This window comes from Narcine bancroftii, chromosome 5, assembly GCF_036971445.1.
Source record: "Narcine bancroftii isolate sNarBan1 chromosome 5, sNarBan1.hap1, whole genome shotgun sequence".
Taxonomy (NCBI): Eukaryota; Metazoa; Chordata; class Chondrichthyes; order Torpediniformes; family Narcinidae; genus Narcine; species Narcine bancroftii.
The window spans coordinates 32,573,682-32,586,792 of NC_091473.1; the positions used below are offsets into that span (position 1 = coordinate 32,573,682).

At 38.1% G+C, this 13,111-nt stretch overlaps 1 protein-coding gene across 4 annotated transcripts in view; it reads left to right on the forward strand.

The window, feature by feature from the left end:
* Window positions 1-7,502, forward strand: part of frmd4bb (FERM domain containing 4Bb) — a 335,203-nt gene extending 327,701 nt beyond the window's left edge. For all 4 annotated transcript variants that reach the window (XM_069937083.1, XM_069937082.1, XM_069937081.1 and 1 more), the window contains 3 exons: window positions 977-1,767; window positions 2,746-2,869; window positions 7,273-7,502. In XM_069937083.1, the coding sequence (XP_069793184.1) occupies window positions 977-1,767; window positions 2,746-2,869; window positions 7,273-7,378 (1,021 nt within the window). In that variant the 3' untranslated portion in view covers window positions 7,379-7,502. The remainder of the gene's footprint in view (window positions 1-976; window positions 1,768-2,745; window positions 2,870-7,272) is intronic.
* The last annotated feature ends 5,609 nt before the right edge of the window (window positions 7,503-13,111 follow it).

Here is a 13,111-nt window from a genome sequence, read left to right on the forward strand (position 1 = left end):
AATTTTATTATAACCCAGGAGGCCACTAGACCTGTAAAGTCCACAGCGCCTCGCAGAACCATTTTGCCCGTCCATTTTCCCCCTCCCTCATTCTGCAACCTAGTCTCCCTCATTATGTACATCAACTTTGCTTTAATTCTTTTGCCATGATCTTGAGATATTTGCAGTTATCAAAAAACATCTTTGGAAAACAGAACACTAGCGGGAAAATGTGAAAAAACTATCCTGTTTGAGCCAGGATGACACAGAGCCTTAATGGATAATGTTGGTACCTCAGAGTTCTGGTCATATGGTTCAATGGCCTGTGTGTGCACAGAGTTTGGGCACTCTCCCTGTGATCGCTTGGGTTTTCTCCCCCGGATGTTCCAATTTCCTTCCATGTCCCAAAGGTGTGTGGGTTCAGAAATCAATTGGCCACTGAACATGTGTGGTCCAAAAATTAGAGTGGCATTGATGTAGGAGGAATAGGTTACAGGGAAATAAGTGGGGGTGGGATTGATAGGGTTGCATTAAGAGACACCATGAACACTACATTGACAGGCTTCCTTCATGGATAAGGAAATATGAAGCATTTGGGATGGTGTGTGAAAATCTATAAATAATTGCAATTCTGAATGGTTTCATGCATAATATTTCTGATTGAAACACAATAGGCTGCAGGCACTGTGATTGGAGTAAAAACAATGAAATGCTGGCAGAACTCAGCTGGTCTTTTCAACATCTATAGGAGACAAAGATTATATTGCCGACGTTTTGGACCTGAGCCCTTCTTCAAAGGAAAACTTTCTTGAAAAGGCAGCTCAGGCCCGAAACATTAGCAATCTATCTTTGATTCCTCTAGGTGCTGAAAAGACCAGCTGAGTTTCACCAGCATTTCACGGCTTTTATTATAATATTTCTGATGCCTTGATTCTAAACTCTGTTTAAAAATAGTGTTAATGTGGAAATAATACTCATTTAATTCTTGTCACCGCAGGCCCGATCTTTCTCCAGATCACTTTAGACAACGAAGTGGCAGTTTGGAATCTCAGTCTCATCTCCTGGATGAGGGTCCCAGTGAGAGAGCAATATTCCCCCTCACAGCAGCACAAAGAAGTAACAGCACAGAACTCCTGGATGATGGGTCATCCTACACCAGTCAGTCCAGTACCGAGTATTATAGCACACCCAGTAAGCCACCCCAATATTACAACACCATGACAGTAGGTTGCCGGTCAAGGGAAAGACGAAGACACAAGAAACCAAATATTTCCTCGGCCCCATCGGGGAGCATGCCCAATCTAGCACCAAAAGATACGAGAAACGGAGTTTATCAAAATTCTCTTCATCATCCTTCTTCTGACTATTATATTCCAGGATTTCCTTTGTACACGGACTATGAGCCTTATGGATATACATTTGAAAACGACACTGAAGGTCGCTACAATGTTAAAGCCCCATACAGGTCAACACATTCTTACAATGTTGATCAGTATCGAGATTACAGTCGCTTTTACCAGGAGGACGTTGACAGTATGTCTCAAAACCCATATGCAACTTTGAGGAATATTCGTAGGAGGGGGGCTAAAAGTGAACAAATAACCAAAAACATCCAGAAGGCGCTGGTTGCAGAAAGTTTGCGAGGCTGGTATGAGCGTGCCTCAACTCACAAGGACCATGGCCTGCAGGCAGGCTTAGACACTGACAGGGGCTCACAACAAAGTTTAGGTTTTGCTTACCTGCACAGTCCTTTTTCTCCAACCAACAGGGCTACATCTTTTACATCAGGTAAGTGGGAGCGGAGCTGTTCATGGAGTAATTTGCAGCTTGTAACATTTCCTGATAATTAGTGGTGGTAAGCTTACCATTGTTGTATGTTCTAAAACTAGTTTCTCATAGTTCAATGTTTAAAAGTTTCATCAACTTGGATAATATTAAGAATGCAAATGGAAACTACGGGAATTAGTTAATAGAACATTCATAGAATAATTTAGTTTGACTGTAGCAGGTAACAGGGAAGAGACTTATTAGACTAATGGTATCTCCTTACTGTAATATTATCAGACAGTTATCAGGATTTATAACTTTGAATTAGAGCTTCTAGAATATAGCAAAGTCAGCAAAATGCAGTTTCCAGGCAAAATATTGGTGAGTAGGTATGGCCTTGAAGTAGCAGCATTAAAGTGAAATTAAGAATAACAAACTTTTTTTTAAAAAAAACTTCCCACTTTTTAATATTGCATTGTTACAAATTGGAAAGTTATTGGACTGAGCCAATACAGATGTATTGTTAAATATAATTATAGGGAAGTTTTTAAGTTGGGGAAAAAAAAGTCATTAGTGTGTATAGGTTCAATTTGAGATGGTTGAAGCTGGATGAGGTGCCCTAACCTGAGTAAATTATTTACTTTAAACATGATCTGTTATGATGTAAACTGCACACCATAGAACTCAGCTGCATAAGATAGGTTAGAATAAATAGCAAGTCTCTGCAAAACAAGATCTGTTTTTTTTTCTTTTGAACCAAATCCTTGTTCAATCTTAGGAGTAGTTTGGGAATTGGCAGCATATTTATGCAAATCTCATGTGAAATGGTTACTTATGAGGGTGGCAATTGATTAGGTAAATAGTAACATGACACAGCCATTTGTATTAGCATGTTTGGAATCCAGGCCATCATTAAATGTACCAAACATTCAAATATAATATGAAGGATATAATAAACAGGAATTGCAGCAATTTAAGCATTTTGTTTTAAAATCCCAGTTTCTTCAGCAGCAAGTACGGGAACCTGGCGGAGCCAGATCACTGTGGGCGTTCAGGATTTTGATCATATACCTTGTACAAGTTCTTTCAATAACTCCTACGGCAATGCTACATTACAAACCAGGTGAGTGACAATAAATGTCGAGACTCATCATCTTAGCCATGCTAAACTGAAACCAATATTTGGTTCGACAGTGCCCTATGAGGAAAAAAAAAATCTTTTTACTGTGTTTCTCTTCCAGTGCGACTCATAATTCAACTGAAGTTACTGTTTGTATTGTCAAAGACTTCTGATAAAGGGAGGGAAAATTGTAGACAGTGAATATAATTAGATCGACTGGAAGGACTGTAGATGATGCTGACAATTACAATTTACTTAATTCAAGAGGCATTTGGATTGATAAATAGATAAGAACGGCATGGTCCAAATGGGACAACTTGGTCACCATGGATAAGTTAGGCTGAATGGCCTGCACGGTGCTAGTGCACCAGAGGTGAATAAGTTGAGGAGACGCATCATCACAAGCACGAGTGAAAGTTATTACCATTTATCACCCACAGAAGAAAGATTTTTATGAAGCCAAGAGCTGACAGGGAGCAATTGTCCTGAGTCATTAATTTTAAATGCGTTATATTGAACTTTGGAAGTGGAGAGAAGTGCACAGCAACTACTAAATTGTTCATTCATCACAAACAACTCTGAATTGATTTTCACCCTCACTTCAAAGATTTGGAGACTATACACATTACCTTTGCCCTTTACAGCTTCTTACTCTATCCACGATCTCAAGGAAATCTAAATTAAAATCCTTTGGGTTCATAATAAAAATAAATTATAGCTTAGGACTGACAGATAAGAAATTGTAAATCCATGCAAAGGCTGGTTAACTATTAATGCTTTAGAATGGAGGGAGTGTATTCCTGTAATTTGATCTAATTTAAATCGATCAATATTATTGTGATTTGGCAAAAACTGCACATCAAGTAACCTCAGCCGGGTTGCCTTTCATTTGGACAACTTCTCTATTTGCAGCTCCATTGCAGTGAATACTGGGAAAGCTAATATTGTTTAACACCAGTAACCATTGAATTGTTAAAGAACAATGTTCCATCAGTGGCTCAAAATAAAGTGTAGTAAACTGCTAGTGTTCATATGAAGTAGTTTTGAAGAATGGATCAAACCAGATTTTACCTCTGATTAATGTCTGTCCAACTTAACTACTCACTAGAATGTAAGAATGGAAGCCTCAGTTGGCCACATGGTCCCTCAAGCTGCTGTGTCATAGAACAAGGTCATGGCTGGTCCATTACATCAAGTGCACTATTCCAATGAATCTCCACATGGCCTGAATCTTTTAACATTCTTGGTGTACCTGAAGATTTTGCCTTTGTCACCTGACATTTTCCCTTTATAGGGAGACATTTTGGTCAGTGCTCCCATTCTCCAGTAGGTTAACTTGGATTCATTAACTCGTATGAAATATTGAACCTAACGTAACCATATAACCACTTACAGCACAGAACAGGCCAGTTCGGCCCTACTAGTCCATGCCATAGCAAATCCCCACCCTCCTAGTCCCACTGACCAGCACCCGGTCCATACCCCTCTAGTCCCCTCCTATCCATGTAACGATCCAGTCTTTCCTTAAATGTAACCAATGATCCCGCCTCGACCACGTCTGCCGGAAGCTCATTCCACATCCCTACCACCCTCTGCGTAAAGAAATTTCCCCTCATGTTCCCATTATAATTTTCCCCCTTCAATCTTAAACCATGTCCTCTAGTTTGAATCTCCCCCTTTCTTAATTGAAAAAGCCTATCCACATTTACTCTGTCTGTCCCTTTTAAAATCTTAAACACCTCGATCAAGTCCCCTCTCAATCTTCTACGCTCCAGAGAAAAAAGCCCCAGTCTGCACAACCTTTCCCTGTAACTCAGACCCTGAAATCCTGTCAACATTCTCGTGAACCTTCTCTGCACTCTCTCTATTTTGTTTATACCTTTCCTATAATTTGGTGACCAAAACTGTACACAGTACTCCAAATTTGACCTCACCAATGCCTTGTACAATTTCATCATAACCTCCCTACTCTTGTTGATGAATATGGACTACAAATGGCCATGTAGATGAGGTATCATTGGTCACAGTATCACCAATGTATACAAGGATCCTTGTATACATTGAAACGGTCAAGAATAAAAAGAAACAAAAATGGAGAAAATAATCAAGATTCAAGTCTTATTTTGCTTGTCGGTCATTTTCTTGTAGGCATAGCTCCTTCCAGTCTGTTGATGATCCTTTTTCTACTGAGTACCGCCATTTCCCTGCTGTTGGCACAACTCCTACCAGATACTCATCTGCCTCTTCCTCCTCCTCCTCCTCCTCCTCCTCTTTTTCATCCACTTCCACTTTTCCTTACAAAGAAATGGAGTGTTTCTCTAAGTATACTGACTACAGCCAACATCGTGTCTACAGAAATGAGATATTCATTAAATACTCATACGCAAATTGTAGTCAGCGGTAGTAAGTATCTTTGCGTGTTTGTGTGGGTGACTGTTGGTGTTTGTGCTTGCTAACGAAGCTTGATGTTAGCTGAGCTGCTTACTATGTAGCGTGCTTGCTAACAATGCTCAACATTGGCTTAACTACTTCCTATGTAGAATATTTTTTAACTGTTAAGCTAAATTATTATTTAATGTCATTACTGTTGCTTTTAAAAAATGGCAAACAGCTGTAGAATTTAAAATAAAATTTTGCATATGATAAACTAATCAAAGATCCAGCGTTCCTCCAAATTATCATTGTATAGTATTTTGAAATTATCTAGGCAGATATCAGCTGCAAGATGTATTTACAGTCAGAAGAATACATTTTTAATTCTATTATCTCCAACCTAAAATATTCTAGACTGATTTGGCATTAAGACCTTCTAGACTTTTCATTAGGAGGTATCAGTAACAGTTTAACGAGTTTCTTCCAAACAGTTCTGTGACTTTGTAAGTGGAGGCATAGTTGAGATGTTTAGGTTCGAGTTCCAATATGGATTAGCTGAGTACTCTTAAGTAAATTCCTTCCCAAATCTAGGGAAAGGAAAAGTAATAGGATTTTTGTTCATGATATTTGGGTGTCCTTGTGTACAAAGCTGCAGTCAGCTCAGTATGACAAAATTCATTCCAATAATTTATTCTGAAATTACACTATTGAAAATGATCACTGGTCTTGAAGAATTAAGGGCAGTTACAGATTCAAATCTCAGGCAATATTCCATGTTTCTAAAATTATTTAATGTGGTGAAGACCCAAAGTAATGCATTCAATTCCATTTTGCTGCTGCTTCTCTTCCTGCCTCTCCACCTCACAACTTTAAAACAAAGAGTATTGTGTTCCCACAAAAGGAGAGATGTAAAATTTCTTCAGTTAATATTCCATTGTGAAAGCCATGTTACTGAAATAATTGAAATTTCCAAATTGGCTTTTTCTACAAATGTTCATTCACCATCAACAATTCATGTTGAACTCTGCTTCAGAAATATGGTTCCATTGGTCAAATTTCAGAAGAGGTGTTCACCATGTACACATTACTAAATCACACTAAACAAATACAACAAGGGACTCTTCAACCTCAATCTTATGTTAATTTGGCCACAACCAGCAATATTATTCATCTTGGGAGATCATCGATAAACAATAGAGGACAGAAGCAATTCATTACTAGAAACAACTCAATCTTTCCAAAAATCAGAAAGACACAAAGATGTGCTTAACATTTCTTGAATTGTACATTTTTAACCCAAATATGAATAGTTACAAACGTTTTTAGGATACGATTCTGCAAGTTCAGAGAAAATATTTTTATCAAAAAGGTAACCAACTCGACCAGGTTTCATTTGAGACAGCTTGAGGGTGAATGTTCATTCTGCTGATACAAATTTTCTGTTTCTTAATGGCCATGTTTACAAACAAAATGCAAGTGAGATTTGGTGATGGTTATCTTGCCTGTAAATCCAACCTCAAATAAAACATAACACCAGGAACCAGTCCAAGGATTCCTCTTTTATATCCAAACTTCAGTGATGAAGATTATTAGGATATTGTTGGTTTAAAAAAAGATCGTAATTGTAGTGAATATATTTAACCTCTGATTGGAAGTCTTGCAGAACTATTAATAGAAGCAAATTGGGAAAATTAAAACTGTGGTTGGGGTGAAATGTCTACGATATTTGGACATGAAATTACACAAATTATTGCAGCAAATCACTATTAGAAAAAATAACAAAAGGATAAGATTTATATTCTTTGTGAAGGAAATGGATCCATGATGGATTCCTTATCCTCATATCAAATAATCATATTCAAACTTCAGCCAGTGAATATAATTAAACTAAATTACTTAAACATATCAAAAATTAAAATTTGTGATGAAAGGTGTGCTAACTCAAAACTGAAATGCTAATTTTCTAAAATGTTTGTCTTTTGATTTGTTATTGGAGTATTTTTTCATAACTTTTGTTTCAAAATATTGATCAGACCGTATTCGGACAGTGGAGACACAAGCCAGCCGGAAGATGACTTGTATACCAATGAGCAGGTATTGCTATGGCATGAAGATTCTAAACCTGGGACTCTTGTTTAAAGTGTTTACCAGATGACCATCAGCCACCTTTGTGCAACATCTGGAGAACTTGATCAGTGTGCCTTGCAGTCTTTTCAATCAATTTGAAATGGTTAATTTCTATAAATGGAATTTGTGCTTGGAACATTTCAGTGTTTTCAAAAGGTACTCTACCTGAATGCTGGGAAGTTCATTCTGACCTTTGTGCAAAAGTTATAAAATTCCCATTTTAAGTTCAGTGCAGGTTCTCTTTAAAATGACAGTACACTCTAAAGACAAATTAAATATTTTGTGTTTAAATTGAAGTATGGATAGGCAGCCCTTAGAAATCATTTTTATAGCTGAAAGATTAAATTGATGAAAGTAGCTGCTGCCATTGTTCAGCGAACAGAGTAAAAGGAACCATGTGTTTTGCATGGGTATAAAAGAGGACAAAGCAGGGTAACTTCTAAAGGAGTATTTTGCATCTTATTAAATGAAGGATGTCTTGAACGTTGGCAAGAAACTGGTGACTCTCTAGCCCTTTACACATTGGCTAACCAGTAAATTGGCGGTTCAAAATAACATTTTGCTGTTCACACTGGATCAATGTTAACTGGTTCTGTGCTCTTTCACACTCGCCCCCTGCCATCCCAGAGCAAAGGGGCTCTTGATCTCCAGCAGTGATATCCTGCATTCCCCCCTATCCCTTTCACACTGGGCTAACCGGTATGCCAATTCAAAACAAATCGGCGATGATCCACCCTCCCTCTGCATTTCATCCCAGGGGTGATCGGACCCCTGGGTGCCAGTTCACACTGGCAAGTTAACCGGTCGATTGGCAGTTCATTGCTGGGTTAAAGTGCTAGTGTGAATGGGGCTTTACTTGAATGGAGTTTATTGGGCTTATAAATGTTCAAAATGATTAGTTGAATACTAAACCAGAAATTAGTGAGAATGCATTTTGTTAAAGGTTTTGATGGACTTTTGAAATACAAAAAGTTTGATCAAGCCTGTCAGAATTTTCAAACGGTTATTTTTGTGCACAGGGTGGAATTAATGGACCACGTGATGTCAATCATTAGTGGGCCTTACTAAATAGCACACTTTACCAAGTTATGAAAGTTTTGGTCAAAAATAGCTGAATTGCTCGGTGTTTTCAAATAAAAAAAGCACTTGGCTTGAGAGAAGTAGACAAAGCTAAAATGCAATAAGACTTTAAAAACAAAAAGCACAATCCTAATAATGACTGTTAAGGTAATAGCACAAACTAGTTTAAACACATCATTTTGATTGTCTGTACAAGTTATGCAGGAGACCTCCTGACTGAGATAGTATTATAGTTCCTGCAACTCAGGAATGGTACTATTCTGCTCCACAACAATATGAACATTTCAAAAAGATATCCCAATCATATATGACCATCCTAAATGGGGGTTAGGGGGGGGTGGGGGGGGGGGGGGGAAGGAAGCCAGACAATATCACATTGTTAACACGCTACTGTGATGAACAAAATTGGGGCGGATCTTCCGAGATGTGGAAGCCACGGGGTCTCTACTTTGAACTTTTCATCTTGAGATGGTAGGTTAGATTCAGTTTGGAAAGTAAAAATGTGAGGAGGAAGGAAAGAATGCCCCTGCAGTTTAGGCTTTAAGATTTGCTTGTGGCTTTTTCTGGAATGTGTGGAAGTGCTGAGGTCCAGAAATATTATAGCAATTTATCTCACAGATGAACGACATTCCAGTACATGGCTATTCAGTTTTGCATCAGAACATTGAGCAGTAGAACCAAGAGTACCCATGCCCATGAAATGGTAATGCAGCTGTAGATTACCACTTCAGAAAAAGGGACAAAATTAGCTGCAGCTCGATTCTCAAACGATGGTTATTAATGATGAGGTCCAGAGGAACAGGATTCAAAATTCTTCTATAATAGCTATAATACAGAAGCAAAAGATTCCACACAGGACTTGTAGCACAGTCAGTAAAATGAACTTTTTTATGTTTTCATTTACAAAGTACTCATGAGGGTGACACTACCTCACTATTTTTTTTTAAATATAAATGCTCACCAGTTTGGGACTTGGCATCCTCTACAATGCATGAATTTTATATGTTGTAGACTTGGCAATTTTTGCTCCAAGTTCCAACTGGTGAATCCATGCTGGAATGCATGGAAAGGTGCTGTCATTTTTCTTTTTTTTTTTTTTGACAATTGTGTTTATGTAAAGATTTGGATTGACACTTTTTGTGAACATTTTTATTATTGTTGTTCCAAAGCATGTAATATATATAGTAAACTAATTTGGTAAGCTGGTTCTTAGTCATTTTTTTTTATTCAGTGAGAAATTTCAATTCACGTGGAAAATTTGGAACTGAGCTTTTAACTTATTCTTTTGCATATTTGTACAGCTTTACTCAGACATTTTTGTGTATGCTTTTACATTATACTCCTGTCCTGCTACTATAAAAATGTGCTTTAAAAAAAACAGGAGACCAATAAAAAGAATGTACTTCACTGTACATTGTAATTCTACACAGCCGTTCTTGAGAGCTTTCATTGTTGGGTAGGTTTTCCTGCTTAATTTTGAATTATCTTTGAATTCAGCGATACAGCACTATATAATAGACCCTTTGTGCCTGTGGCCCCCAAGTACACAACTTAACCTTCCAATCCAATATGGTTTTGGAGGGTGGGAGAAAACTGATGCAGACACTGGGACAGCACTGGATTTGAACCCAGATGATTGGCACTCTAATCACATTGACAAAAATAGTGCTGAACCTGGGACTCTGTCTAAAATGTCCACTGTCACCCACTCAGCTAATGCCAGTGATAAAGTTTTAAAGGCATCTGGCCGATGAGCTACTTAGTTGCAAAAACCAGACAGGAGCATTGTCATGGTGGGACTTTAGCACTAAGTAGCTTAATGTTACATAGGTTTAAAATTTAAACAAATAATTGGCATTTTAAAAAGATAAATATTAAATTTAAAATGTTCCAGGTTTCTTTTTGAAAAGCTTATTTCCTATTGCCTCCTGCATGCCTACAACTCCTATTGAAGGCAGTGTGGTTCAAGATGCTTTTCCAGCTGTAAACCTGAGATCCGTGGGCATTTCCCCAGCCCAAAGGCCTAGTTATAGAGACTGCAACATATCACAGTGAAACGTGGTGCATTTGACATTTAGCAAGTCCAAACATCTTTACTTTGACACGGAGGTCCACAACTTGCACTCATTCAGGTTATTTAGCGCCAAATTCTTTTTGGATCCAACAGCAAATTTCAGCAGTATCTGGTCTATTAACCTGCAATTCTGTGCACTTGGCTAGGATTAATCTTTGATCAGGCACCTTGGCTGACAGAGTTCATTCAGCTGCAAAGACTGTTAATAAATGTGATAGCTATTGTTAAAGAAAAGCAGCTCAGAGAGGGTGAATCTGTTTCGATTTGAAATAGAGACTTTCAATTAAAAAAAAAGCCTTATCTGAGAAAAACATCTCGGTTGATTGCACTGCTCCAATGTCCTTCAAGAAACCAATATCATTTGAGCAATTATTTATGTGCACATGGCGTTAGCTGATATCTAGTATAATGTTGTATTCCAGATAGTTTTGAGCCTTTCTTTTCTTGATATTTTAATCAGTCCTTCACTTTTCAACTGTTGAGACTTTTTTTGCCTTACTTTTTCTACATCACTTACCCAAAATATTTATGTAGTCATATAATACAGAACCAGGCTCTTCAGCCCATCAAGTCCATACCAAACAGCAAACATAAGAAATAGGAGCAGGAACAGGCCATCCAGCCAGTCAAGCCTGCTCTGCCATTCAATGACATCATGGCTGATGATAGACTTGTCTCCACCCACCTGCCTTTTCCCCATATCCCTTAGTTTCCCTGCAATGTAAAAATCTATCCACTGCTGACTTAAATACATTTATTAATGTTGTCTACACTGCTTCACCAACCTTAGGGAAAAGCAGTTCCTCCTCATTTCCATCCTAAATCTACTACCCTGAATTTTGAGGATACATCCCCTGGTCCTCATCTCCCCTACCAAGGGAAACAACTTACCTACCTCTAACTTATCTATGCCTTTTTTGATACATTTCTAGGATTCCCTCTCATTCTTCTAAATTCCAGTGAGTACAGTCCCAGACGACTCAATCTCTCCTCAAAGGTTAACCCCCTCATTAATCGATCTGGTGAACCTCCTCAGCACCACCTGCAAAGCCAGTACATCCTTTCAAGAAAGGAGACCCGTACTGTACACAGTCCTCAACCATCAATGGCATAATTTACATTCGCCAGTAAACCAACTGACCCATACATTTTGGGGAGAATGGAGTTAACTAGAGCATCCAGAGACAATCCATGTGATTGCAGGGAGGATACACATACTCAACATCCCTGTCACTAGAGATCATGATTAAACCAAGTCACTGAAACTGAGGCTAAACCTCAAATCTAATTCTGAAACTTAAGACCTGAAACATTACTTTCACTTTAACTCTGTGGTTTGCAGTTTTTACTTTTTTTTTTAATTGTTTTTGGTTTTTCAAATCTCAGGTCTAATGCAATGCACTGCATCCAGTGGTCTTGTTTCCTGGTGAAGTGTCCCACTTCTTCAAGAATCAGAAACCAAATTAGCCCTTCAACTATAAATGGAGGGGAACCACCACCATTCCTCAAATTTAAGCCCCTTCACAAATATGGAAACGTAGCCAAATTCCCTAAGTAACCGGATTTTTGTAGCTTTTAGCAAAGTGATTACAATTTATGATCAATTCTAAAAGTCCAACTGCTCCATTCTGTTCATCCCTTCTCTGCCACTCTATGTTCGTCATCCCAAGTGGGTGCAATGTTGAAATATTGAAGAACAAATACAAATCACGTGCACACAAGAAAAAAACAAGTTAGCAAATCTCTTTCATCTGCTTAAGCAATTAAACCTTCTCCAGAAGATAACTGTGGGTTGATCAATACAATGTTACCTCTTGCAAGGAATTGATCTCTATCCCATAGAGAAGCATGTCAGCTCTTTCTTGGATGAAGAACTCAAGGCAATAAGAACAGGAATAGGTCATCAGTGCTTTCAAGCCATTTAATATGATGGGTGATTTCTGCTGGCTTCCATCAAATACTTATCCACCATTTTAATTACTTTTAATGGACCAGTCACCAACCAAGGCAGAGAATTTCTTATTTTTTTTTAATATATTCAGACATACACCACAGTAACAGGCTCTTCCAGCCCACAAGACTCTGCCGCCCAAATACCCCAATTAACCTATAAACCCCTGAAAGTTTTTGAAGGATGGGAGGAAACTCATTTAGACACTGGGAGAAGGTACAAACTCCTTATAGACAGCGCAGGATTCAAACCCGGGTCACCGATGCTATAATAGCGTTGTGCTAACCGTTTTAATCCAGAGATTTGAACAAATCAGCATCTGCCACACAAGCTGGCAAAAAAAAAATACTCAAGATCCGCTCCCTCAAAAGTAACCTCAACTTTATTTTAGTTTTGTATCTGCATCATTGAAAACTAAACCCTGGTATTCCTATCTGGTCGTCGAATCAATTGGTTTTCATGAACATAATCCAATTCCTTCATATTGTGTAATTCAATGAACTCTTGAGTGTTACAAGATGAACAAAGAATTTATTTTAATTTTCTGTACCTCCTCTGAGCCTTCAAGCCTTATTGCCACAATTGATTTTCAGATTTATTGTGAAGAGTACAGAATTACCACTGATTGGTCATGCAAAAA